The 27,956-nt window shown below is 44.3% G+C and overlaps 2 protein-coding genes across 3 annotated transcripts in view; one reads left to right on the top strand and one right to left on the bottom strand.

Annotated features, from left to right (window-relative positions):
* Nucleotides 1-289: 289 nt before the first annotated feature.
* On the bottom strand, nucleotides 290-12,476 carry eif2b1 (eukaryotic translation initiation factor 2B, subunit 1 alpha). 2 transcript variants are annotated; one of them, XM_059994541.1, is made up of 10 exons: nucleotides 12,386-12,403; nucleotides 11,947-12,041; nucleotides 11,378-11,479; nucleotides 8,324-8,460; nucleotides 4,120-4,236; nucleotides 3,136-3,248; nucleotides 1,963-2,031; nucleotides 1,784-1,859; nucleotides 1,077-1,202; nucleotides 290-450 (listed from the first exon to the last, which is right to left on the bottom strand). In XM_059994541.1, exons 2-10 carry the CDS (start codon nucleotides 12,014-12,016, stop codon nucleotides 295-297), a joined length of 966 nt encoding a protein of 321 aa, XP_059850524.1. In that variant the 5' UTR covers nucleotides 12,017-12,041; nucleotides 12,386-12,403; the 3' UTR covers nucleotides 290-294. The 2 variants fall into 2 exon arrangements, with proteins under 2 accessions (XP_059850524.1, XP_059850523.1); XM_059994540.1 differs by lacking the exon at nucleotides 11,947-12,041 and having other exon boundaries at nucleotides 12,386-12,476.
* gtf2h3 (general transcription factor IIH, polypeptide 3) overlaps nucleotides 12,471-27,956 on the top strand; it is a 33,878-nt gene continuing 18,392 nt past the window's right edge. Inside the window, exons 1-6 of the mRNA XM_059994542.1 lie at nucleotides 12,471-12,544; nucleotides 16,673-16,752; nucleotides 20,348-20,454; nucleotides 21,094-21,260; nucleotides 21,350-21,412; nucleotides 23,667-23,696. Coding sequence (XP_059850525.1) covers nucleotides 12,535-12,544; nucleotides 16,673-16,752; nucleotides 20,348-20,454; nucleotides 21,094-21,260; nucleotides 21,350-21,412; nucleotides 23,667-23,696 — 457 coding nt within the window. The 5' untranslated portion in view covers nucleotides 12,471-12,534. The remainder of the gene's footprint in view (nucleotides 12,545-16,672; nucleotides 16,753-20,347; nucleotides 20,455-21,093; nucleotides 21,261-21,349; nucleotides 21,413-23,666; nucleotides 23,697-27,956) is intronic.

Here is a 27,956-nt window from a genome sequence, read left to right as displayed (position 1 = left end):
TAACATATCTGAAGAACAGTGGACCCAGCACTGATCCGAGCAACACACCACTGGCCACAAGTTCCCAGTCTGAAAGAGAATACTTACTCATACCCAGATGCTAGTTTTCTACCCAATTGTCTGTGATCTCACCTTCATTTATTAAACGTTCGATTTTTCCAGTTAATTCAAGGCTTCCCAACCTTTTTTATGCTGTGGACCCCAGGTTGGGAATACCTGAGCTAACTGAAATGACCACTTTGTGCTACAGAATAATTGTATCACTGCCTGGTTTAGAAAGAAGCAGACACACTGTTACAAATAGAGTTTAATTAGTTCATCACTAACAGCTGAAGGTGTGAGAACACCTAGATCAGTGAACAAAAGGGTAATGAACGATGGCGGGGTGTAGTCCACTGTGGGATGCTCTTCTGCAAGGTTCTTTGCCGATTTTAATATCTCTGCTGTGTACTGTAAATGAAAAAAAAACTATCATACATCTATTATGTGCCGGATCTTTACCAGGGTAAGAAAGAGAGGAGGGAAAATCCCATTCCCATTCTGATGTCTATCCATGGCGTCCTCTACTATCAAGATGAAGCCACACTCAGGTTGGAGGAACAACACCTTATATACCGGCTGAGTAGCCTCCAACCTGATGGCATGAACATTGACTTCTCTAACTTCCATTAATACCTCTCCTCCCCTTCTTACCCCATTCCTGACATATTTAGTTGTTCGTTTTTTTCTCTTTCTCTGCCTGTTCTCGATCTCCCTCTGATGCTCCCCTCCCCCTTTCTTTCTCCCTAGGCCTCCCAACCCATGATCCTTTCCCTTCTCTAGCTCTGTATCCCTTTTCCCAATCACCTTTCTGGCTCTTAGCTTCACCCCACCCCCTCCGGTCTTCTCCTATCATTTTGCATTTTCCCCTCCCCCTGCTTCTTTCAAATCTCTTAGTATCTTTCCTTTCAGTTAGTCCTGACAAAGGGTCTCGGACCAAAACATTGACAGTGTTTCGCTCTATAGATGCTGCCTGGCCTGCTGTGTTCCACCAGCATTTTGTGTGTGTTACTTCATTTTGGATTCCTGTTTCTCACCTTAAAGCGATCAGGAACATCTTGCTGATTGAGGGGATAAAGCCGGACGAATTTGAAACTCTCAGCCACCACGTAGAAGGGTTTGTTGTGTGATTTTCCACATACTGCCATTTGGTATGTTCCAATCTGCAAAGAGAGAGAAAAACAAATGCCACCCTTCATGTAGCTCGGGGATTCCCAACCTTTACTTTGCCATGGACCAATACCATTAAACAAAGGGTCCGTGACCCTGTGTGGGAACCTCTGATGTCGCTGAACCTCACACATCTCTCGAGGTCAACTTTGCACAGGCATACGCTCCTTTGCAAATAGAAAATTAGGAACAGACTGATGTCTGTTCTTGGAATTGCCATGGTTTCAGTGTAAATGGGGAAAACGTTTCCACCACGACTGGCTCAACATACCGCACATTGGGACTAAAGATCAGACCCTCCAAATCTGACAGTTTATACCCCTCCTGTCACACAGCTGGTGAAAACCCAACAGGGCAAATCTTTATGATAAGCCCAGGCCTCCTCACTGACCATCAACTTTGACACATCTCAAGCATGTGTGCTTAAGCCCACTACTCTACTCTTTCTACACAGCTCAAAACAACACCCACGATTCGACGAAGCTAAGGGTTGAAGGATTCATATTTCTGATTCATTTCTTGGTCTCACGAATTGGGAGCAGGTTAAATTCTGTTCACAGGAAGAAACCGTCACCTTGTTAATAATTCCGCCACTTTCTACCACTCCCTCGGCTCCGACCAGCAACAGATCCACTTTCTCCATAATGCACCTGCAAACAAAGTCAAACAATTCAGAGCTTCTCCAACTGCTTCAGCACTGTGCAGATAACGACTTCAAACAACACTCCTTCCAACTCTCCACCAAGAACGTACCCAACTGAAGCATCTAAGATCACCGTCACTGGGATGTTCAGCTTCCTCAGTCTTTCTGCACTTTTCAGTCTGGAAGAGAAACAGTAAAGTTTATTTTTGAGATTGGATAGCTGTGTAGCACAGAGAGGCCCTTCAGCCCATCATGTGAATGCCAACATCTTTACTCATCTACACTAACCCCATTTCCCCGTATTACTGTGCCTTGTCTATTTAAATTTCTGAAGAAATGTGTCTTAAACTTTGTGATTGCAACTGTCTGATTCCACCTCCTCTGCAGCACGTCAGACATAAGACTATAAGACATAGGAGCAGAATTAGGCCATTCAGCCCATTGAGTTTGTTCTGCCATTCCATCATGGCTAATTTATTACCCCTCTCAATCCCATTCCCGTTTTCCCTGTAACTTCTGATGCCCTAACTAATGAAGAATCTATCAACCTCCGCTTTAAATATTTCTCAATGACTTGGCGTTCACAGCCATCTATGGCAATAAGTTCCATGAATTCACCATCCTCTGTTGAAAGACATTCCTCCTCACCTCTGTTCTAAATGTACATCCCTCTACTCTGAGGCTGTGCCCTCTGGTCTTAGACTCCCCTCCCATAGGAAACATCTTCTCCACACCCACTTTATCAAGGCCTTTCAACATTCAACAGGTTTCAATGAGATCCCCCCTCATTCTTAAGTCCAGAGAATACAGACCTTGAACCAACAAACTTTCTGTATAACGGGGTTCTCAACTCATTTGAGGAGATTCGATATGCCACCAAAGACACTGGCAAATTTCTACAGATCTGCCTTGGAGCGCATTCTAACTGGCTGCATCACCGTCTGGTATGGGGGCGACTGCACAGGATCGAACTAAACTGCTCAGAGTTGTAAGTTTAGTCAGACCCATCACGAGCACTTGCCTCCAGGACATTGAACCCATGAACACTACCTCTGCCCTTCTTAAATTTTTATTTTTGCACTACTTATTTAATTTATTTAGTATAAATATTTACTGTAATTCACATTTTTTTCCACATAATATAATGCATTGCATTGCTGACACAAAAACAACTAATTTCATGACATATGCCGGTGATATTAAACCCAATTCTGATAATACAGTAGTCAGGAGCTTGTCCAGGTGACTAATGAGTAGCAGACACTCCAAACGGCAGAGTTTACCCTGAAGAATCAGGTTGCGATTCTGTGATGTAGACACTGAAGCGTTTCTTGGCCTTGGCCGCTTTCTCCAGCACTCGCAGGACCACCCGTGAGGAAGAGTGGGTCAAGATTTTCTAGGAGGGAAGGGAAGATGGGTTACTCCAACCCGCAGACCGGGTAGACAGAACACGCTGAAGTTAAAAATGTCATCAACCTGCAGACACTGTGTAAACACAATGTGCTATGAAGTTAAAGATCAATGAGGAAAGTGGTTTCTGATTTTAACCCGTATATTCTTACACAGTACCAAATGAAGGGCAAGAGTTTCTTCGTAAAAAGGAAATTAAAAGATTTTTATTTTGAGACATAGCACTGTAACAGACCTTTCTAGCCCAATGAGTGCACACCACCCAATTACACCCATGCGACCACTAACCCGTATGTCTTTGGATTCTGAAACAGTGTTAGGACTCTACACGGTGACTCGGTAAATGACAGGGATGGGATGCCGAGGCTTCTGATGTTTGGAGCTGCCAGATTATTTTCCCATTTTGATAAATGTCACCAGTACACAAGAGTCTAATAAATACACCAGAAGCACCCAAATGGTCTTCACGTGAAAATAATACGATTTAAAGTGGATTTAACCATGACCATGATCTAACACTGTCAAAGTTTTTTAAGGAAATTTGAAATTACTTTATTTAAGGATGTTAAGAGAGGGAAGCCTGCTTAACAGCAGATCTTTTGGCATGACATTTGTAGCAAAGATCTGTATCTACCAGAGTTCAAAGCCTTAATATTACCCCTTAATCAATATTTGCTAATAGGCTCCTACACCTTAAGTGAACCAGAGGTTTCTCAAAAGCAAAAGGTGGGGTCACATTGAATACAAACAGACACCGACAGTGACTCCCATCAATATTGCCACATGGGGAATCTGCAGGAAGGGTGAATGGTGGGAAAAGGATAAAGAGGGTCTCATACAATTAACTCAGTACTTACTGCGCCATCGTTTATAAAGGCAGAACAGAGGTTTGCAATCTTATCCCTTGAAACAGAAATTTTTTTCAAATAAAGCTCCCCTCTGTCTATCATCGTCTTTTTGCATATTGAGTAATCCTACAGGGAAAGAGTTTAAACTCAGTTAGAACAATCTTGTACACAATCTCCTACAGATAATCAGTTAGACGCAGGGGGAATAATTCAGCCCAGACATTATTGTTTCTATCGTGACTGTCTCCGTTGATGAGCCTCCTTCAAAATTTACTGGCCACTTTAACTCACATGATTTGCTCTTGCATAAAATGATAAAGAAAACCTTATCAAATGTGCTGAATCTGGATTTACAAGCAAACTTATTTACAGCTATTTTTGGGATTATTCCATCGGAAGCAGGATATATTCCTGCTTCCGCTCAGCGGATGATAGCCTTTTCAACCCTATTGGCTAGGAAAGATATTTTACTGAAATGGGAGGACCCTAACCCTCCTACCGCCTTTTATTGGCTTTCCTCTATCATGTCCTGTTTAAGTCTAGAGAAAACAACAAGTCGGACAGTGGGTACATCCTTTAAATTTGAAGAAATCTGGGGACGTTTTATTCAATATTTTCATATGATCTGATTTTTGTACTAATTCTCTTCCAGGTATTTTTTCAGATTGGATTTGATCACAGAGTCTCTCCTCTTTTGGTTTTCCGACTGCCCAGTCTTTTTAAACAACACACACAAAATGCTGGTGGAACAGCATTTTGACGAAGGTCTCGGCCCGAAACATCGACAGTGCTTCTCTTATAGATGCTGCCTGGCCTGCTGTGTTCCACCAACATTTTGTGTGTGTGTGTGTGTGTGTGTTGTTTGAATTTCCAGCATTTGCAGATTTCCTTGTGTTTGCCCAGTCTTTTTTTTCTTTTAGAATAGTGTTTTTTTTTCTTTTATAAAAATTTCTAATAGTTCTTCCTTTCTTCATAAATTGAAGAGAGGAGAATTATACATTCTATATCAAATTTAAACTTTGTAGATCAACACTATGTGTTGTTTATTTTACCTTCTGTATGTGCTGCTATTGACAATATATCCCAGAGATATTCTCCTCCTGTTTGTAAACGCACTTTTAAAAAAATCAATAAAAAGATTGAAAAAAGAAAGAAAGAAATTGTACTGGTACTCCTGCTGATGACACTGTCGTACCTCTGGCTGAGGAGGGCTGCGACAGTACAGATAACCCTCGCGTTACGGGTGAGGGGCCTCTATTGTGCTTTGTCGTGAGGTGAAACAGTACAGGTAACCTTCACGTTATGGGACAGGGGACTGTATCGTGCTTTGTTTGGGGTGAAACAGTACAGGTAATCCTCACGTTATGGGAGAGGGGACTGTATCGTGTTTTGGGGTGAAACAGTACAGGTAACCCTCACGTTATGGGAGAGGGGACTGTATCGTGCTTTGTTTGAGGTGAAACAGTACAGGTAACCCTCACGTTATGGGAAAGGGGACTGTATCGTGCTTTCTTTGTGGTGAAACAGTACAGGTAACCCTCACGTTATGGGAGAGGGGACTGTATCATGCTTTGTTTGAGGTGAAACAGTACAGGTAACCCTCACGTTATGGGAGAGGGGACTGTATCGTGCTTTCTTTGTGGTGAAACAGTACAGGTAACCCTCACGTTATGGGAGAGGGGACTGTATCGTGCTTTGTTTGAGGTGAAACAGTACAGGTAACCCTCACGTTATGGGAGAGGGGACTGTATCGTGCTTTGTTTGAGGTGAAACAGTACAGGTAACCCTCACGTTATGGGAGAGGGGACTGTATCGTGCTTTCTTTGTGGTGAAACAGTACAGGTAACCCTCACGTTATGGGAGAGGGGACTGTATCGTGCTTTGTTTGAGGTGAAACAGTACAGGTAACCCTCACGTTATGGGAGAGGGGACTGTATCGTGCTTTCTTTGTGGTGAAACAGTACAGGTAACCCTCACGTTATGGGAGAGGGGACTGTATCGTGCTTTGTTTGAGGTGAAACAGTACAGGTAACCCTCACGTTATGGGAGAGGGGACTGTATCGTGCTTTGTTTGAGGTGAAACAGTACAGGTAACCCTCACGTTATGGGAGAGGGGACTGTATCGTGCTTTTTTTGTGGTGAAACAGTACAGGTAACCCTCACATTATGGGAGAGGGGACTGTATCGTGCTTTGTTTGAGGTGAAACAGTACAGGTAACCCTCACGTTATGGGAGAGGGGACTGTATCGTGCTTTCTTTGTGGTGAAGCAGTACAGATAACCCTCATGTTATGGGTGAGGGGTCAGTATTGTGCTTTGCTGCAATGTGAAGCAGCAAACCCTAATGTAACCCTAATGTAACAGACGGTTCACCCTGTACCAGGATACGGACAGCGTAATGCAGCTGTTCACCTCGTACTGGGACAGAGACAGAAAATCCTGCTCTATATACACACACATTACACAGCCCTTCACTTCGGGATGTGCACCTTGAAGGTCCTGTTATAAAATAAAATCCAACGGGATCCCACTACCAAACACATTTTTCCCTCTCCCCCTCTTTCTGCTTTTTGCAGGGATCGTTCCCTACGTGACTCCCTTGTCCACTCGTCCCCCCCATCCCTTTCCACCGATCTCCCTCCTGGCACTTATCTTTGTAAGCAGAATAAGCTACACCTGCCCTTACACTTCCTTCCTCACCACCATTCAGGGACCCAGACAGTCCTTCCAGGTGAGGCGACACTTCACCTGTGAGTCGGCTGGTGTGGTATACTGCGTCCGGTGCTCCCGGTGTGGCCTTTTATATATCGGTGAAACCCGGCGTAGACTAGGACACCGTTTCGCTGAACACCTACGCTCGGTCCGCCAGAAAAAGCAGGATCTCCCAGTGGCCACACATTTTAATTCCACATCCCATTCCCATTCTGATATGTCTATCCATGGCCTCCTCTATTGTCAAAATGAATCCAAACTCGGGTTGGAGTAACAACACATTATATATCGGCTGGGTAGCCTCCAACCTGATGGCATGAACATTGACTTCTCTAACTTCCGTTAATGCCCCTCCTCCCCTTCTTACCCCATCCCTGACATATTTAGTTGTTTGCCTGTTCTCCATCTCCCTCTGGTGCTCCCCCCCCCCCCTTTCTTTCTCCTGAGGCCTCCCGTCCCATGATCCTTTCCCTTCTCCAGCTCTGTATCACTTTCGCCAATCACCTTTCCAGCTCTTAGCTTCATTCCACCCCCTCCGGTCTTCTCCTATCATTTCGCATTACCCCCCCCCCCCCCCCCACTACTTTCAAATCTCTTACTATCTTTCCTTTCGGTTAGTCCTGACGAAGGGTCTCGGCCCGAAACGTCGACAGCGCTTCTCCCCATAGATGCTGCCTGGCCTGCTGTGTTCCACCAGCATTTTGTGTGTGTTGTTGTTAAAATAAAATTTGTTGTAATTCATGGAACGTGATGAACTGGAGCTTTTAAAGGTGAAGATATTTATCTTTATTGGAGACGCATTGACTTACTTCAGCAAACACAGTGGAGTCATAAGTCCCACTTGACAGGGTGGGCTCCCTGATCTGCAGGGCTGGTGTCTGGTGACCAGTCTGCACATCCACCCACTTTATCAAACGTGGTGGGGTCAGAAACCCCACATGACGAGTTGGGCTCACTGACCTGCAGAGCTGGCCTCTGGTCACCAGACTACCCCGTCCACCCCCTTTATCCAACCTGATGGGGTCACAAGCCCTGTTTGGTGAGGTAGGGTCTGGTCAGTAGTTGATACGTAGTTTGCTGATGTCTGTTGCCAACAGCTGACTGAACTGTACGCACCACCGCACCTCAGGAGGGCCCTTTGGACCAATGTCGACCCTCCGAGGAACACACAAACAAGCCTGTAGCAGCACGAGGCATGTCGGAGGAGCATACAAACACGAGAGATTCTGCAGATGCTGGAAACCCAGAGCAGCATACACAGAACGCTGGAAGAACTCATCAGGTCAGGCAGCATCTATGGCAATGAATAAACAGCCGATGTTTGGGGCCGAGACCCTTCTTCAGGACTGAAAACGAAGGGGGAAGATGTCAAAAAAAAAGGTGGTGTTAAAGTGAAGGGTTAGGTTTCATGGATGATTTCAAGCGGAGAGGCGTTTGGTGGGGAATACCATAGCCTACATTTGTAGGTACGCAAAGGTGTTTGAGCACGTCAACATACGTACCGGGTGTTCCAGCGATGTAAGACTGATGAAGCGGAGGAAGAGTTCGCCACCTGAAGACACTGCCACTGACGAGTCTACGCTGCACAGGATTTTAATGGCTTCCTTCAGGTTCTCTCTCAGCCCTTGAATGGTCTCTCCTAATTCCAGAAGCAGACACAGGGAACAACTTGAACACCATAGGACACGAGAGCAGAATTAGGCCATCGAGTCTGCTCCACTATTTGATCACCCCCCCCCCCCATCAACCCCATTATCCTGCCTTGTTCACATCACCTTTACTAATCAAAAACCTATCAATCTCCTCTTTAGATATATCCAATGACTTGGTCTCCACAGCCGTCTGTAGCAATTAATTCCACAGATTCACCAGCCTCTGGATTTGTGGCAATGAGCTCTTGTTTGGTGTGGTGGAATAAAAGCTTAGACTATTTTCCCAATGAACAGGAATTTCAAAAATCAGAGGTGCAAAGAGACTTGGGAGTCTGTGTGCAAGATTCCCTGGGTTAATTTGCAGGTTGAGTCGGTGGTGAGGAAGGCAAATGCAATGTTAGCATTCATTTCAAGAGGACTAGAATATAATGCTGTAGGATAATATAGGATGTAATGCTGAGGCTTTTTAAGGCACTGGTGAGGGATCATTGGAGTATCGTGAGTAGTTCTGGGTCCCTTATCTAAGAAAGGATGAGCTGACATTGAAGAGGATTCAAAGGAGGTTTACAAAAATGATTCCAGAATTGAAAGGCTTGACATTTGAGGAGCGTTCGATGACTCTAGGCCTGCACTTTCTGGAATTCAGAAGAATGAGGGAAGATCTTATTGAAACCTATCGAATGTTGAAAGGTCTCGATCGAGTGGGTGTGGGTAGGATGTTTACTATGGTGGTAGTCTAATACACAGCATCAGAATAGAGGGGCATCCTTTTAGAGTGGAGATGAGGAGGAATTTCTTTGGCCAGAGGGTGGTGAATCTATGAAATTTGTTACCATAGCTCGTTGTGGAGGCCAAGTTATTGGATATATATGTAACACGCTGTAAGGTTTCACTGTTAAGGCTAATGTAATGGCTTCTATGTCATGTTCCATTGTTAAGGTGATGGTTTCTCTGTAGCAGCAATGTTTGGGTTATGACTAGAGATAATGGGACTTCGGAATGCAGGGGCTCTCCAATGGGAGAAATGTTGTTTCTTGTGTGTCTGGGAGCCGGGTTACACGCGGGTCTTCCATCGGGGAGTGATGGAGAGAGAGGACGCGAATGGAGAGAGTCGGAAGACCACCAGACGGCGTTAACTGAGAAGCGAGGGCCCAAGGGCTGGTGATGCTAGGAGGAGGTCGATGGTTGATGAACAGCCGTGTCAGTGAGCTCCAACAATGTGCAATAGACCTTTTTTCCTTAAAATGGGCCCTTTTTCTTTTTATTTTCTTTACTAACCCTCTATGCAGATTAAGATTTATAAAGTTCAATCAGTTAATTGCATATGGTGTACTGTCGGATATTTTGTGGTGCGGATTTGTAACTGGGCAACACATCATGCAGCTTCCACACAAACGAGATTTCAGTCTGGCGGGGCCAGAAGTTGTTTTCCCCCCAGACAGACACGTGCTGACCGAACCTGAGGGTTACATATATAAGGCAGAGGTTGACAGATTCTTGATTAGTCAAAGCATGAAGAATATAGCCATAGAAACATAGAAAACCCACAGCACAATACAGACCCTTCAGCCCACAAAGCTGTGCCAAACATGTCCTAACCTTGGAACTACCTAGGCTTAACCATTGCCCTCTATTTTTCTAAGCTCCATGTATCCATCCAAGAGTCTCTTAAAAGACCCTACCGTTTCCACCTCCACCACCGCTGCCGACAGCCTATTCCACGCACTCACCACTCTCTGCATAAAAAAACTGACCCCTGACATCTCCTCTGTACCTACTTCCAATCACCTTAAAACTGTGCCCTCTCGTGCTAGTCATTTCTGCCCTGGGTTAAAGCCTCTGGCTACCCACACAGTCAATGCCTCTCATCCTCCGTCGCTCCAAGGAGAAAAGGCCGAGTTCACTCAACCTATTCTCATAAGGCATGCTCCCCAATCCAGGCAACATCCTTGTAAATCTCCTCGACACCCTTTCTATGGTTTTGACAACCATAGCATGGCGTCCAGAATTGAGCACAGTACTCCAAGTGAGGTCTGACCAGGGTCCTATATAGCTGCAACATTACCACTCAGCTCTTAAACTCAATCCCACGATTGATGAAAGCCAATGCACCATATGCCTTCTTAACCACAGAGTGTCCACAGAGCTTTGAGTGTCTCCACCCCTTGCTCTAGGGAGATGCCAATTAGCATTTGGGAAATTAAAATCTCCCACCACAACAACCCTGTTATTATTACTCCTTTCCAGAATCTGTCTCCATATCTGCTCCTCGATATGATTTTGTCATTTAAAGTAAAATTGGATAGGTATATGGACAGGAAAAGAATGAAGGGTTATGGGCTGAGTGCAGGTCAGTAGGACTAGGTGAGAGTAAGCATTCGGCACGGACTAGAAGGGCCGATATGGCCTGTTTCTGTGCTGTAATTGTTATATGGTTTTTTATATATATTCAATGTATACATAGAGGAAAGAAGCAGTCAGTTCAGCCCTGTATGTGTAACAGGCTATAAAAACACAGCAAAGTTAATCCACTAACAAAACTTTAAAAATATTTGATAATATACCACCGTGCACCCAAAGATTATACTGTTTATACAATTATCTGGAGATTTAAGTTTAGGAGAGTGGATATTTTCATTTAAAAATCTCAGAGAAATAAAACACAGGTGCAGGAACTTCATTAGGCATTAGATTTCTGAGTGGACATTGAACCCATGAACATGACCTCCCTACTTTTCTATTTCTATCTTTGCACTAGTTACTTAACTATTTTATATATATACTTACTGTAATTCACATTTCTTTTTTCTGTATTATTATATTGCATTGTACTGCTGCTGCAAAGACAACTGACTTCTTGACACATGCCGGTGATATTAAACCTGATTCTGCAATTTCTTTTACCTCTATCTCTCTTCAAGAACTCCAGCAAGGTACGAATTGCGGCAACTGCAGAAGCGACATCTTCGTTCTCCTTCATTTGCGTTTTGAAATAGTCCACAAGCTCTGTAAAAGTCAAATTAATTTGCCGTTTGGTTGAGGAACAGATAATTACTTATTTAGGACACATACTTAATCAGCATACATGATCAATTCTGTGCCTAACTCTGTCAGCAAGTACAGGAACCCATGCCTGTAAACACTAAAGCTGAGACAACATTCTGGCTACAGAATGACAGTTCACAATTAGATCACAAGATATAGGAGTCTCTATTCTGAGGCTGTACCTTCCTGTCCTAGACACCCTCACCATCGGAAATATCCTCTCTACATCCATTCTATCGAGACCCTTTAACACTCGATAGGTTTCAATGAGACCCCCCCCCCCCATTCTTCTGAATTCCAGTGAGTACAGACCCAGAGCTATCAAACGCTCCTCATATGACAAGCCTTTCAATCCCGGAATCGTTTTCGTGAATTTTCTTTGAACCCTTTCCAAGTCAGCACATCCTTTCTTAGATAAGGTTGCTCACCAGTTGTGCCACATTGCCCGTCTCCATCAAAAAATAACGCTGATCCTGATGGATTCTCGGACATTATCATCGCTGGTTCCTTCACCACCAAAATCCTAAGGAAGTTATTACCATGAATTCAACTAGACCAGTCACATTAATGCCATGCGTACAAATCAGAGCAGAGACTGGGAGTCTGGTGCTGAGGAGCTTTCCGAGTTCTTGCCTCCATTTACCAGAGTGTGATGAACATAGGCCACCTGTCAGGGTGAGTTTAGGGCCAACACTGTCAAAATGGATCAAGTTCACCCATGCTCAAACATCCCGTCTCCTCCGCCATCCCTCAGCCTCCCACAGACACTGTCCGACCTACCGGGGTGTCATGGCCTGGTTCCCCCTCCCGGCCGGCCCATCATCTCCCGGGAACCCAAATACCAGCCCCTCCGTGAATAACACCCACCCTCCTCCTCCATCGTGCCGATCCTCCGTGACCACCGCATACAACTGTTCCCCCGCGAATAGGAGCCGCCGCTCATCGGTTCCGGGCCGGCGGCACCCGGACGTGTTACAGCGCTGCACCCGCGGCGGCGTTGGGGACGCGGTGGATTAATGGCGGCGGGTGAGTGACGGCTGTTTCCGCCCCGCAGTTACCCTAATCCCCTCCGCCGCCTCTTCTGCCCCCCTTTCTTGCCTGAGCTACCCCCTCCTTCCCCGCCTCATACCCCTTTCATTACTCCTTTATTCACCTCCCTGTCCTCATCCTTTTCCCGCCTCGTATACCCCTTTCATCCCCGCACACTCTCACCCACCTCATCCCCTCTCTCCACCACATTCCCCTCCCTTGTCTCATTCCCCACACCCTCACCTCATCCTCTCCCTCCTCCTCCCCTCAACCACCTCACCTCTCTCCACTCCTTTCCTCTCACTTCCCTCCACTCCCCTGCCTTACTCCCTACTCCCAATCCCACACCCCTTCATTACCTTCATCCTCCACACCCTTTCATCCATCCCCCCATCCCTTCTCCCACCTTATCCCTCCCCTCCCCTCTCTTCCCCCATCTTCATTGCCCTTCTCCTCACATTCCCTCCCTCTGATACCCCTTCCAACACTGATGTTTGCCTGCACGGAGAATTTGCTTCCAGTGAGATTCGGTTGAAACGTAATGAAAATCATAGACTTCACTAAATAACCAGTTAGAATTCCCAATCACAGTATGGTCCATAAGACTGGAGCAGAATTAGGCCATTCGTCCTTTCAGGTCTGCTCCGCCTTTCCATCATGGCTGATCCTGGATCCTACTCAACCCCATACACCTGCCTTCTCGCCATATCTTTTGATGTCCTAACCAATAAGGAAACGATCAACTTCTGCCTTAAATATGCCTATGGACTTGGCCTCCACCACAGTCTGTAGAAGAGCATTCCACAGATTCAATTGTTAAGTGCATCTGCCATTTCTTTGTCCCCCATTACTACCTCACCAGCATCATTTCCCAGTGGTCCAATATCATCTCTCACCTCCCTTTTACTCTTTATATAACTGAAAAAAAAACTTTTGGTATCCTGTTTTATATTATTGGCTAGCCTGCCCTCATATTTTATCCTTTCCCTTCTTATAGTTTTTTTAGTTGCCTTTTTATGGATTTTAAAAGCTTCCCAATCATCCATCTTCCCACTCACTTTTGCTACCTTATATGCACTTTCCTTGGCTTTTATGCAGTCTTTAACTTCCCTTGTCAACCACAGTTGCCTACCCCTGCCATTTGAGAACTTATTCCTCTGTGGGACATCTCTATCTTGTGCTGTGTGAACTATTCCCAGAAACTTCAGTCAATCTCTGCCCTGCTGTCATCCCCGACAATATCCTTGTCCAGTCCACCTAGGCAAGCTCCTCTCTCATGCCTCTGTAATTCACTTTATTCCATTGCGATACTGATGCATCTGACTTACACTCCTTCCTCTCAAGTTGCAGTATGAGTTCAATCATATTATGATCACTGCTTCCTAAGGGTTCCTAATAAGATCTGGGTTATTACACAACACCCAATCTAAGATAGCCTTTCCCTGAGTAGGCTCAAACACAAGCTACTCTAAAAAGCCATCTCGTAGGTATTAAACAAATTCCCTCTCTTGCAATCCAACATCAATCTGATTTTCCCAATCCTCTTGCATATTGAAGTCCCCCATTACAATTGTGACATTACCCTTATCACATGCCTTTTCCAGCTCCCTTTGCAAACTCAATCCCACACCTTGGCTACTATTTGGAGGCCTATATATGATTCCCATAATGATCTTTTCACCCTTGGAATTTCTTAACTCCACCAACAAAGATTCAACATTCTCTCACCCTACGTCACCTCTTTCTAAAGATGTAATTCCATCTCTTATCAACAGAGCCTCACCACCGCCTATGCCTTCCTGTCTGTCCTTTCAATACAAAGTATGTTAAGCTCCCACCTATCGCCTTCTTTCAGCCATGACTCAGTGATGCCAACAATGTCGTACCAACCAATCTCTAATTGTGCCACGAGTTTGTTCAGCTTATTCCAACTGTTATGCACATTTAAATACAGCACCTTCAGTCCTGCATTCTTCACCCTTTTGAATTTTGCCTCTGTGGTACAACTTAACTTTTTGCACAATCTGCATTTGTACCCAATCATTTGCTTCTCCTTCCTTATATTCATGCTACATCCATCATCTACTTGTAAACCTGTTGCCTCATCCTCAGCTCTATCACACTGGTTCCCATCCACCCCCCCCCCCCCCCCGCCATATTAGTTTAAACCACACCCAACAGCTCTTAAGAGTCTTAAGCTATTACAGTGTGCTATTACAGGACTGAATTTATCAAAGCAAATTATTGTATTTTTGTTATTCTGGTCTCCAAACTCCTGGGGGTATACATTTTGCAGAACCCCACTGCCCCAGAATACAACCTACACAGTCAGGAAATCTCACCTCTACTTTCTGAGGAGGCTGAAGACAGACGGACTTTGCACATCCCTACTGATCATTCTACATATATGTAGTTTGGAGCATTCTAACCAGCTGTTTCACTGTGAAGTATAGAAACTGCTACTACGGCAGACAGGAAGGCTCTAAGATGGGTCATCAAAGCTGCGCAACACATCACCGGCACCAGCCTAACTGCCATCATGGGCATAAATGCAGAAAAGGGCCAGTAACATCATGAAGGATCCCACCCACCCTGCTCATGGACTCTTCGTCCCACTCCCATCAGGGAGGAGGCTACGTAGCATCCACACCAGGACCACCAGACTCAAAAACAGTTACTTTCCCCAAGCAGTGAGGCTGAATGACACCTCCACCCACTAACCCACCCCTCCACACCCCCAACCACCACTACATTATCATTTTCTGTCAGAGTCAATTTATGTACAGACACTCCTGTGTCGAGCATCATTTTATGGACATGCAGTCAATCTATGTATATTAGCTATCTCATGTATTTATATTTACTGTGCTTTTTATTATTACTGGGCTCTTTATCTTATTGTGTTTTTTATTGTGTTGCATTGGGTCCGGAGTAACAATTACTTCATTCTCCTTTACACTTGTGTACTGGAAATGTTATTAAACGTGCCCTTTTCTTTGCCTGAATAAAAGGCCAGATAAAGGGTCTTAACCTGAAATACTGGTTCTCCATTTCCCTCCAAAGATGTTGCCTGTCTCACTAAGTTTAATGGATTTTAAAGGATTGTGTTGAAGGGAGAGCATAGGTTGTGAGGATTGTACAGGAACGAGGTACAGGAGCCTCAGGAGTCACACCACCAGATTCGGGCACAGTTATTACCCCTCAACCATCAGGCTCCTGGACCAGTGGGGATAACCTCACTCACCCCAACTCTGAACTGTTTCCACAGCCAGTGAACTCACTTTCAAGGACTCTTCATCTCATGCTCTCAGTATTTATTCCTTATTTATTTATTTTTATTATTTTCTTCTTTTCATTTGTATTTGTACCGTTTATTGTCTTTTGCACGATGTTGTTTGTCCATGGGTGCAGTCTTTCATGGATTCTATCACAAACTGGGGAAAATCTGCAGATGCTGGAAATCCAAGCAGCACGCACAAAATGCCGGAGGAACTCAGCAGGCCAGGCAGCATCTATGGAAAAGAGTACAGTCGGCATTTTGTGCCATGACCTTTTGTCAGGACTATCATGCTGAAGGGTCTCGGCCCGAAACGTTGACTGTACTCTTTTCCATGGATGCTGCCTGGCCTGCTGAGTTCCTCCAGCATTTAGTGTGTGTATGTTGCTTTCATTGATTCTATCATGGTTATTGGATTTACGTGGTATGCCTGCAAGAAAACAAATCTGAGTGTTTTATATGACGAGATATTTGTCATTTGATAATAAATTTACTTTGAACTTTGAGTTAGCGGGCTGGTGTGAAAGGAATGAATTATGTGTAAGGGATCGGAATTGGAGAGTCTGAATTGTTAGGAGGTTCTGAGACTACCAAAACCTGACACTTGGATGTAGAACCCATCAGTGCTGTAGTCTCTGTGAGGGCAGATGCCACTTCCTCATTGTTATCCTCTCAGCACCCTGCCCAATAACTTCCATCTCACCCTGGAACAGGATCGATTCCTGGCACTGGAGCCTCGCAGACACCTTGCTATCAAGAGCTTATTATACTGTTGCTCTGTGAAGGCATACCATAATATTCAACGGCCAGTCATTGGTGACCACATTTTCCTTTAATTTTCCGAACAGATGAAGATGTCAACCTCCTGGTTATCGTGGTGGATGTCAACCCCGTTTGGTGGGGCCAGCAGATCCTGAAAGAATCCCAGGTAAGGACTCAAATTGAAGGCGTATAATCCTTTACTTGAATGGAATTTTCTTTTGGAAAATAACACCTTGTAATCCGATGACTCAGGAGTCTGTGCCACAACATGTGGGCAGTGGAGAGGAAGAGGGATTTGGAGCACCTGGGAAGAATTCATGTAGTGATGGGAAGAGCCTGCAAACTCCACATAAACAGCAGATGAGGCCAGGATTGGACTGATGTCTCTGTGATGCATCAGTTTTACCACCAACTGTGCCATCTATAAAAACACCCCCAAACATTCTTCAATTATCCTTCCATTTCTCAATTAGATCATCTCTTAACCTTCCATATTCAAGTGAACACTGATCCAGCCTGCCAGCTGCCACCCTCCCACTGGCCCCCGAGTTACTCTGATGAGTCCTTCTGCCGTGAGCATTGTGACCCAGTGCAGCTAGTTTCCAGGTGACAGCTAATATGGAAGCATTCCCCGAAACACAAACTCTTCTCGGCTCCAACGTGTTTTTCTGGTATTAAAGTCCTTATTATGTAGGAAAAATGGCTCCCCAGTTGTCTAGGCACTGACCTGTCAATTCTGAAACTATCCATTTATTTGTATTCTCATCCTCTTTCAAAGTACACATTATCAAAATAAGTATATTATACAACCTTGAGATTCAAATCAAAAAGTTTAATTATCATTCAAACTGTACATAGATACAGCTGAATCAGACAGCGTTCCTCTGGGGTCAGGGTGCAAAACATTCAAAAAGAGCAATTAGTCTCCTAACAGACAGCCACAAACAAAGAAACTCAAAAAAAAACATCAAGGAAGACTCCCCAGTGTGGAGCAGGCTGCAGCAACAGCCCTTCCCTCATCTCGGGCCCCTGACACCGTGACCTTTTCAGTTCGGCCCTGCACCCAAGTCGCCATCCAGGCATCGGGTTCAGTCGCTTTGATGTGCTGTGGGGTCTGGACCCCGTTGCCCTGATACAGCCTGTACGCGACCGTTCTGATTCGGCCCAGCGCTCAAGTCGATTGAATCTCGGGCCTTCCTCGATCTTGGCAACGGGCCCTCCACCTCGCCTCACCCTAGTTCTGCCACATCGAGTTGCCTCCAAGTCCAAAAGGAAGTTACAGGCTATTGCTTGTGATGATCGTTTACCAGAAAAAAAGAGTGATTAGCAACGTATTTAGTTGTTTTCCTTGTTTCATCGGTCACCAGCCAGAAGTCACTGAGATTCACAGCAGCATCCTGAACCAGAACCGTCACTGCCGTTACCGGATCATTAGGCTTGAAGGCAAACATCCTCAATGTGGTATCTTGTGAAAAGCCTTTTGGAAATCCATATAGACTACATCATTGCATCTCCCTTTTCAACCCTCTCTGTAATCCTCTCAGAAAACCACAGCATCGCCGTTATTAGATATGGTTTAGAATATGGGCCCTCAATGTTGTTTTGAACTAATTATAACTAATGGCACCTAATTAAAATCTCCCTGTACACAGAGAGTCGGGTTTATTGTCATGTATATATGAACCAAATCCATATATGATACAGATCCATAACTCATCGGAATTGGCATCACAGGTAGATAGGGTTGTAAAGAGAGCTTTTGGCACACTGGCCTTCATAAATCAATGTACTGAGTATAGAGGTTGGGATGTCATGTTGAAGTTGTATAAGATGGTGAAGCCTAATTTGCAGTACTCTGTGCAGTTTGGTCACCTACCCACAGGAAAGATGTAAATAAGGTTGTAAGTATAGAGAAAATTTACAAGTATGTTGCTGGTACTGGAAGACCTAAGTTATAAGCAAAGATTGAAGGACTTTATTCCCTAGAATGTAGAAGATAGAGAGATTTGATAGAGATAATTATGAGGAGTCTAGATAGGGTAAATGCAAACAGCCTTTTTCAACTGAGGTTGGGTGGGACTACGATTTAAGCTCATGGGTTAAGGCTGAAAGGTGAAAAGTTTAAGGGGAACATGAGGGGAAACTTCTTGCAGAAAATGGTGTGTGTGTGGAACGAGTTGCTAGCACAAATGGGTGCAATTTTGATTTCAATGTTTCAGAGAAGTTTGGATGGGATGGTTATGGAGGGGTATGGTCGATGGGACTAGGCAGTTTAAATGGTTCAGCATGGACAGGATGGGCCAAAGGGCCTGATTGTATGACGCTAAATCCCTTCTACCTGTATACATAGAGTTAAGTTTATTGTCATGTGCACAATAAACGTATATGAAATTTAAACACAAGATATCCTGCAGATGCTGGAAATCCAGAACATCGAAGACAAGCGCAATTAAAAATGTACTTGCTGCAGCATTTCTGCACTGAGCATCAGATACACAATATTCACAGTTTAAAAAACAGTGGTCTATATCCCTCTGCTCTCTGCATATTACAATGTAGACCAGTGCAGCGCTGTATAGGCCCGTCAGCTCATGATGTTGTATCAAACTCATCATCATCAGGGACCCGCACCTCCACACCCCTACTATCCATGTATTTATCCAAACTTCCCTTAAATGCTGAAATCAAGCTCAAATGACACCACGTGCACTGGCTGCTTGTTCCACACTCCCACAACCATCTGAGTGAAGGAGTTTCCCCTCATGTTCCCCTTAAACTTTTCACCTTTCACCCTTAACCCATGACCCTAGCTGTAGTCCTACCCAACCTCAATGGAAAAAGCCTGTTTCCATTTACTGTCTTTATACCCCTCATAATTTTGTATATCTCTGTCAAATCTTCTCTCAATCTTCTACGTTCTAAGGAATAAAGTCCTAACCTATTCAGTCTTTCCTTATAACTCAGGTCCTCCAGTCAGGACAACATCCTTGTAAATTTTCTCTGTACTCTTTCCTGTAGGTAGGTGACCAAAACTGCACGTTCTACTCCAATTAGACCTCAGCAACATCTTATACAACTTCAACATAACATCCCACCTGCTGCACTCAATACATTGATTTATGAAGGCCAATGTGCCAAAAGCTTTCTTTACGAATCTATCTATATGTGACACCACTTTTCAATGGACCTGTATTCTCAGATCCCTTTGTTTTACCACACTCCTCAGTGCCCCCTGTTCACTGTGTAAGGCCTACCCTGGTTGGTCCTACCTTCCTCACACTTGTTTGCATTAAGTTTCTGTCTGCCATTTTTCCAGTTGGTCCAGATCCTGCTGCGGGCCATGATAGCGTTCCTCGCTGTCCAATCTTGGTGTGATCCACAAATTTGCTGATCTAGGTTACCAAATTATCATCTAGATCATTGATATAGATGACAAACAACAACAGACCCAGCACCAATCTCTGCAGAACTTCACTAGTCACAGGTCTCCAGTCAGAGAGGCAATCATTTACTACCACTCCCATGCATGATTTCATACATCTTCTGGACTAAGGTCCTGCCTCTCTCAGGGATGATGTCTTTGGAGCTTCTGTTGGTGTCTCTGTAGCTCTGGGTTTTTACGGGACGGGGTTACTAGCTCCTCCCGCCCAAACCTCCTCCTTTCATAGTCGGGCTTGGGACCGTTAGTGGCGGAGTTGACAGGTGATCATACTAGCTCTGAATTGATTTTGTTGTGGCGTTGTTTCTGCCCTGTTTTCCAGTTCACCCTCTCGAAATGTATGGACGCAGTGATGGTGATGGGAAACTCACACCTAGTGATGAGCCACAATAACAGGCTGGCGATTATAGCGAGCCACAGTCAGGAGAGGTAAGCGTATGCGCGACAGCCCGTTACTGGGTGACTTGACCTCTGCAAAGTGGCAATGTTAACGCGGTACTGCATTTACCTTTTGTTTCTGCAGCCATAAATAGTGGAAATGGGGGATTTTATTTGTTGGATCTCTGTTACTTTCTGATCTTTAGGGTTCTTCCAGCAGTCAAGAATGGCAAGCAGCCTTAATTCATAATGATCATTTATTTTAAAGTTTAAACAACAAACATATACAAAGTGAACAAAGAGCTGAGAAACAAAGCAGAGAGATAAATGAACAGCAGAGACAGCAAAGATAAAAGATGGCACCTCTGAAAAATACATCACTTTTATAATCGAGATGAGAAATTCCTGAGATAAAATAAATCAGTCAAGGTGCACAATTACATCATGTGGGTAATGTGCTAATACTGAGCCAATGAAAAATGATAAAGGGATAAACCATTAGTTTAACGGCTATAGTTTTCTGCCGGTGAGTGGGGATGAACCACCACATACAGTGAAAAATACATGAGTTTGTTAAAAAGTACAAATGATTAAACTACAACTTTGTCTTACATTAATTCATCTTATAAAAAGTATTTAAAATAAGAGTGGTTTCCAACCGTGTCCTGCGTTTACCTCTTGTTTCCTCAGCCGTTTCCTATACCCTAGTAAACAGTGGAAATCGGGAAGCTTTTCCGAAAGTGGTGGCACCACCTCTGCCGAATCGACTCTGTCCAGTAGCAAGGACGGTAAGTTCGAGCTCCTGGCATTGGAAAACGACATTGTCACCGAGGAGATCAAAGAGCTGATGGCAAAAAGTAAGTGTCCTGTCAGACTGATGATGCATTGCTGTGCATTTGTGTTGCTGCACTGGAGCACCATGACATCTATCTTCTCTGCATTGCAGCTGAGGTGAGAGCCCATCTAACGGAAACCTTGCTGGCTGGATCTTTGGCAAAGGCTCTGTGTTGTATCCTTGCTCCAGAATTCATTCCAAGTCTGTCTGAGCTAGTGATGGCGTGGCTAGTGTTTCACTCTCAAACTCCATAATTTACAGACTTCCACCTGTTAGTAATGGAATTGAAATGCTGAGGCTTTTTAAGCTATTGGTCTTACTTGTAGTATTGTGAGCAAGTTTTTGGCCCCTTATCTAGGAAACGATGTGCTGGCATTGGAGAGTGTCTGGACAAGGTCACCTGAATGATCCCGGGAATGAAAGGGTCAATGTATGAGGAGCATTTGTTGTCTCTGGGCCTCTACTTCCTGGAGATTAGGGGGGGATCTCATTGAAACCTATCGAATATTGAAAGACTCGGATAGAGTGGATGTGGAGAGGATGTCTCCTATAGTGAGTGAGTCTAGGACAGAGGGCTCAGCCTTGGAATGGAAAGATGTCCCTTTAGAACAGAGATGAGGAATTTATTTAGCTATAAGGTGGGGAATCGGTGGAATTCTTTGCCACAGACAGCTGTGGGTATATTTAAAGCAGACATCGGTAGGTACTTGATTAGTAAGGTTATGGGAGCAAAGCAGGAGAATGGGGCTGAGAGGGATAATAAATCAGCCATGATGAAATGGTGAAGCAGACTCAATGGGCTGAATGGCCTAATTTTGCTCTTATGGTCTATATTTTTGTAAGATTTCATTATTATTGCTATAATTTGCGGAGTTTCACTGTTGTCCACACAAGAGAAGCTTCCTGATGCTACATTCTTAAACAAGTGACTCCTGCCCAACATTTCTCTGGTAGATAGTTTGCAAACATCTCATAATTAAGAGGTTTCTGGGCAGATAGACAATAGACAATAGGTACAGAAGTAGACCATTCGGCCCTTCGAACCTGCACCGCCATTTTGAGATCATGGCTGATCATCTACTATCAATACCCGGTTCCTGCCATGTCCCCATATCCCTTGATTCCCTTATCTATAAGATACCTATCTAGCTCCTTCTTGAAAGCATCCAGAGAATTGGCCTCCACTGCCTTCCGAGGCAGTGCATTCCAGAACCCCACAACTCTCTGGGAGAAGAAGTTTTTCCTTAACTCTATCCTAAATGACCTACCCCTTATTCTTAAACTATGCCCTCTGGTACTGGACTCTCCCAGCATCTGGAACATATTTCCTGCCTCTATCTTGTCCAATCCCTTAATAATCTTATAAAGTCTGTCAGTTTTAGGCCTAAGTTTCAATCTTGTCAATGTGACCTTTGTAGAGGAGATATTGTTCCTCACAGAATTCTGTTTGACCGCCCTCTAACCAAGCACAGATTGGAGCTTCCGGTCAGGCCACAGTCGAGTTTATCTGCACAAGTCTACATGTGCACAGCTGCACCAAAGAACCTACTTGTGCTGCATTGCAGTCGCAGAGCATCAGATAAGCAGCGTTCGCAAGAAATGCATGAACAAATTAAACACAATAGTTACTGAAATAACATAATTAGAACAAAGCAAACAGTTAGTTTAGTGGCAAGTGGTGATTGCCTGTTGGTATGTGTCGTATGACATGACCGCAATTGTTCTAGGCATATTTTTCAACAGAAGTGCTTTGCTATTGCTTTCTTCTGGGCAGTGTCTTTACAAGACGGGTGACCCCAGCCATTATGAATACTCTTCAGAGATTGTCTGCCTGGTGTCAGTGGTCGCACAACCAGGACTTGTGATCTGCACCAGCTGCTCATACGACCATCCACTACCTGCTCCCCAGGCTTCACATGACCCCGATTGGTGGTTGGGGGGCTAAGTAGGTGCTACACCTTGCCCAAGTGCGAGCTGTAGGTTAGTGGAGGGAAGGAGTGCCTTATACCTTCTTTGTACCTCCATCCCACCACACCTGTGGTCATAGTGTTGCCAAACTGTAGTGATTGGGGTTGTGCCGGTTTGTTAGAGCACCAAATGGTTGAGGGGAAGGAGCTGTTCTTGAACCTGGTGGTTTTGGACTTGAGGCTTCAGTACCTCCTACCCAACTGGAGCTGTGAAAAGCTGGCATGGCTCGGATGGTGGGGATCTCTTTGATGATGGGTGTTGCCATCTTGAGGCAATGTCTCCTGTGGTGGGGAGGGGATGAGCAGTATGTGGTGTGCAGTGTGTGCTGCAGAGCCTGGCTGAAAATTCATTCACTTCCAGTCTTATTTAATTGAACAAGTGAAGGTTTGAATTCTGTTGCCGCATGGCTGACTCTGCTTCTCACCGGTTGCTTTTTTTCTCTTAACACTTTGGATGTCAGATATTCACAAAGTGAATAAGGAGATGAATGGTAAGTTGGAAAGTGAGGTAGGACTCATCTTCATTAGCTCAGATTTCAGAGTGAGATACCTGATTGAGTTAACGAATCTCAGCTCCGTGATGACGGAAGGTCATTCCATTCCCCTTATGGAGCATGTGGGAGTGGGCAGTTAAAATGGTTCTGCATTTTGTGCTCTACTTCTCTATAACTATGTGGGGATTGCAGACTTTCACCGCTTGGTTACAAGTGAGAGTGGTGATAAATTATAGAGTTTAAAGTTCAAAATACATTTATTATCAAGTACATATACGTCACCATATACAACCCTTAGATTCATTTTCTTGTGGGCATTCATAGTAAGTACAAAGGCCAATGAGGCCCCTCCATTGGTCAGGGTCAACCATTGATGTTGTCTCCCGGCTGTCTGCGTGATATACAAGCCAGGGCAGTACAATATGCTGCTGCCCACGTAGCAGGCTCCCCCTTTCCACACAGCTGATGATTCTGAAGGAACGACAGAGACCGATAGTTTATAACCTGCGGCAGCACGGGAGTTGCCGGACAGTGTCAAACCCAACGTAGGACTGCTTCAGGGACACCAGCTCCATAATTTTTCCTTGGGATTTACTCCCAAAGCCTTTCCCGTGAGTTGAAACGTTCATTTGTTTCGATGGCAGAACAGACTCAATGGGCCGAGTGGCCTAATTCTGCTCCTATATTTTATATTGCCCAATCTGCTGTGTGTCAGCAGCATTTTCTGTGTTTGTAACTGTTAATGTTAGTCGCAGTTAGATTCTATCTCCCATTGCTTTGTCTACTTTCCCAGAGCACTACAGCACAGAAACAGGCCCTTCTGTGCCAGCCTGGTCTCTGCCTAGTGCCGTCTACCTGCACCCGGACCAAAGCCCTCCATGTCTCTCATCCATGTATCAGAATCAGGTTTTCCACCACTGGCATACGAAACTTGTTATGTAGCAGCAGTACATTGCAATACACAGTCGTAAGAACTGTAATTACATCTCACTATATATTAAAACAATTACATTAAATAAGCAGTGCAAAAAAAAAAAGAGGTAGTGTTCATGGGTTCAATGTCCAATCAGATATCGGATGGCAGAGGATAAGATGCTGTTCCTGAATCGTTGAGTGTGTGTCTTCAGGCTCCTGAACCTCCTCCCTGATGGTAGCAATGAGAAGGGGTGATGGAGGTCCTTAAAGAATGGTGCCGTCTTTTTGCGGCAGGGCTTCTTGAAGATGTCCTGGATGCAGAGAGGCTGCTGCCCGTGATGGAGGTGACTGAGCTCATAACTTTCTGCAGCTTATTCCAATCCTGTGCAGTGGCCCCTCCATACCAGGCTGTGATGCAGCCAGTTAGAAAGCTCTCCAAGGCTCATCTGTAGAAAAGTGTCTTTGGTGACATACCAAATTTCCTTGAACCCCTAATGAGAATTGCCACTGTTGTGCCTTCTTTGTAACTGCATCGATATGTTGGGTCCAGGATAGATCTTCATAGATGTTGTACCTATCCAAACTTCTGTTAAGTATTACCATCCACCACTTCTGCTGGCAGCTTGTTCTGCACTCACACCACTCTCTGGGTATAGAAGTTCCCCCTCAGATTTCCCTTAAATATTTCACCTTTCATCCTATATCTATGACCTCAAGTTGTAATCTCAGCCAGTGTAAAGGAAAAAAGCCTATCTAAACTCCTATATTTTTGTATCACTCTCTAAGATCTCCCCTCATTCTCCTGAACTCTAGAGAATAAACTCCTAACCTATTCAGCCTTTCCCTATAACTCAGGTCCTCGAGCCCTGGTAACATCCTTGAAAATTTTCTCTGCAACTTTTATTATTAGTATCTTTCCTGTAGGTAGATACTAGCACTGTGCGCAATAGTTGATTTGGATCCCATTGTAACCCAAGACAACCTTCTTCACTGTCCCACTGTACCTCCTGTTTTGGTGTCATCCACAAACTTATCCAAATCATTAACAGACATGACAAACAACAGTGGACCCAACGCTGATCCCTGTGGCACACCACTGGTCACAGGCCCCTGGTCTAGAAAAACAGCCCTCCGCTACCACCATATCACACCTACTGCTAATCCAAATTTGTATGCATGGTTGTGCACCCAGCCTGCAGATTAGGTCGCAGATGTTTCATCACCAGTCGAGGTGACAACATTGTTGCACAATTGACCATCGTTTCTGCTGAGTGCAGGCATTTATATTGGTCCGACTTGTTGTTCTGATTGGTTTACTGTTGCACTGGCCTCTAGTCTCCACTGGTTCCCGGCCAACCAGATAGCTAAGTGATCTCCACTGGCTATCAGTCATTGTGAGCATTGATTCCTCGGGTGTCCATGGCTCACCTCTTGGTGCTGATCTTGCATGTGCATGGGTTGGCAAATCGTCCCCAGTTCAGTATGTTTGTCAATAGAGTCTTCCTTTGAGAGCCAAGCTTCTTGTTTTGTACTTCTGCCAGTATTTTTGTAGGTTCTCACATGAACTCATGTCCTTCTCGGTTTTCATGTGCCGAGATATATCAGAGGAATGTGTCCTCTTACGGCCGGTTGATGTTCATGCAGTCTCGTGGATAGTTTTCTCTCTGTCGCTCCTACATAGTGTTTGGAGCAGTCTCCACGTTGGATTCGGTATGTTACATTTATGCTCTCCATGTGGGCTGTTGGATTATTGAGTTTCGAGACTTACCACATTTAACCCTGAATCTCATGCGATGTAACCTTCCAGACTAGCCTACTATGCAGGACCTTACCAAAGGCCTTGCTAAAATCCATGTAGACAACATCTACCATCCTTCCTTCATCAGTCCTCTTTGGTCATCTCATCAAGAACTTTTCTCAAATTCATGAGACGTGATTTTTCACACACAATCAGTCTTTGTTTTTCCAAATACTGGTAGATCCTCTCCCTCAGAATTCTCTCCTGTGACTTTAACACCACTGATGTTAGAGGTTCACTGGCCTGTGGTTCCCTGGCTTACTTGTGCAGCCCTTCTTAAATAAAAGCTCAACATTAGCTACCCTCCGATGCTCCAGTATAGACCCGTGGGTGATAAAGATATAAATATCTCTGCCAGGGCTCCAGCAATTTCTTCATGGCTTCCCACAATGTCCAAGCATGTACTCGCTCAGGCCCTGGGGATTTACCCACTGTGTGCCTGAAGACAATTTGGATGATCTGTCAGTTCAAAATTAACATTAGGAGAACAAAATGGCCTGCCGTATTCCTATTGATATTCATAATATAAATATGTTTCAGGACATCACTGCTCTCTTCTCTGAATTCTGTCTTCCCCCCCACGACTTTCTCTGCAGAAAAATGTTCATTTAAATCCTCATGCTTGGGTCTACACACAGGGATCCATTCTCATCCTGTTCACTTTACAGTTGCTCTTTTGCCCTTAATAAACTAATAGAATCTTAATATACTTTCAGGTCCTGTTATAGTTAGAGATTTGTTGAGTATGCCCATGAGAAATTAATCTCAGAGTTGTATATGGTGACATTTGTGTACTTTGATATTAAATTTACTTTGAACTTTGTAACTCCTAGTATTCTCCTTTATCCAAACTGCCAAGGATGACTCATGTGCCCTTTTTGTCTTGATTTCCTTACCATGTACTCTATATCCTTATACTTAAGGGATTTTTTGATTCCAGCTGCCTAAAACACTTTTAAACTTTAAAAGTTTAGTGATGAAAGGTGTTTAAGGGTTAAAGAGAAACCATGCCTCTGATAGGGGTGTCCAAATTGAAATCAAAATTAGGGACAGGTTTTTCAGGCTTTCACACAGGGGCTCCAACCTTTTTTTTTAATGCCATGGACCCCTACCATTAACCGAAGGGTCCATGGAGCCCAGGTTGGGGACGCCTGCTCTAGATATTGTGATACTCTGATCCTGGGTTCAAATGAACATTTTAAAGCTGAAAAGGATGGGTTTTGTAATTAAGGCTTTCAGAGTTTTTGGAACTGTGGTGGGTAAATAAAGCTCAGACAAAAGATCTCCTCAAACATCCCTGCAGTTTCTCGGCTGCCTGACCTGATTCAGAATCAGGTTTAATGTCACTGGCATGTGTTGAGAACTTTGTTATTTTACATTAGCAGTGCATTGCAATACATAATAATTACAATAAGAAGTATATTTTTGTAAATTACTTGAAATAGTGTAAAAAGAGAGCAAAGAAAGAGTGAGGTGGTATTCATGGGTTCAATGTCCATTAAGAAATCTGATGGCAAGGGGGAAGACTGTTTCTGAAACGTTGA

The sequence above is a fragment of the Hypanus sabinus genome, chromosome 18 (assembly GCF_030144855.1).
Source record: "Hypanus sabinus isolate sHypSab1 chromosome 18, sHypSab1.hap1, whole genome shotgun sequence".
Taxonomy (NCBI): domain Eukaryota; kingdom Metazoa; phylum Chordata; class Chondrichthyes; order Myliobatiformes; family Dasyatidae; genus Hypanus; species Hypanus sabinus.
The sequence above is the reverse complement of the archived record's forward strand: the minus strand, read 5'-3'. Positions and strand labels throughout refer to the sequence as shown.

Coding starts and splice junctions, on each gene's coding strand:
- eif2b1 (XM_059994540.1), bottom strand. CDS start 12,461: ATGAGCGGCGGCTCCTATTCGCGGGGGAACAGTTGTATGCGGTGGTCA. Junction 8,461..11,377: donor GTTCTTGAAGAGAGATAGAG/GTAAAAGAAATT, acceptor TTCTGGAATTAG/GAGAGACCATTCAAGGGCTG. Junction 3,249..4,119: donor CCTTTATAAACGATGGCGCA/GTAAGTACTGAG, acceptor CTTCCCTCCTAG/AAAATCTTGACCCACTCTTC.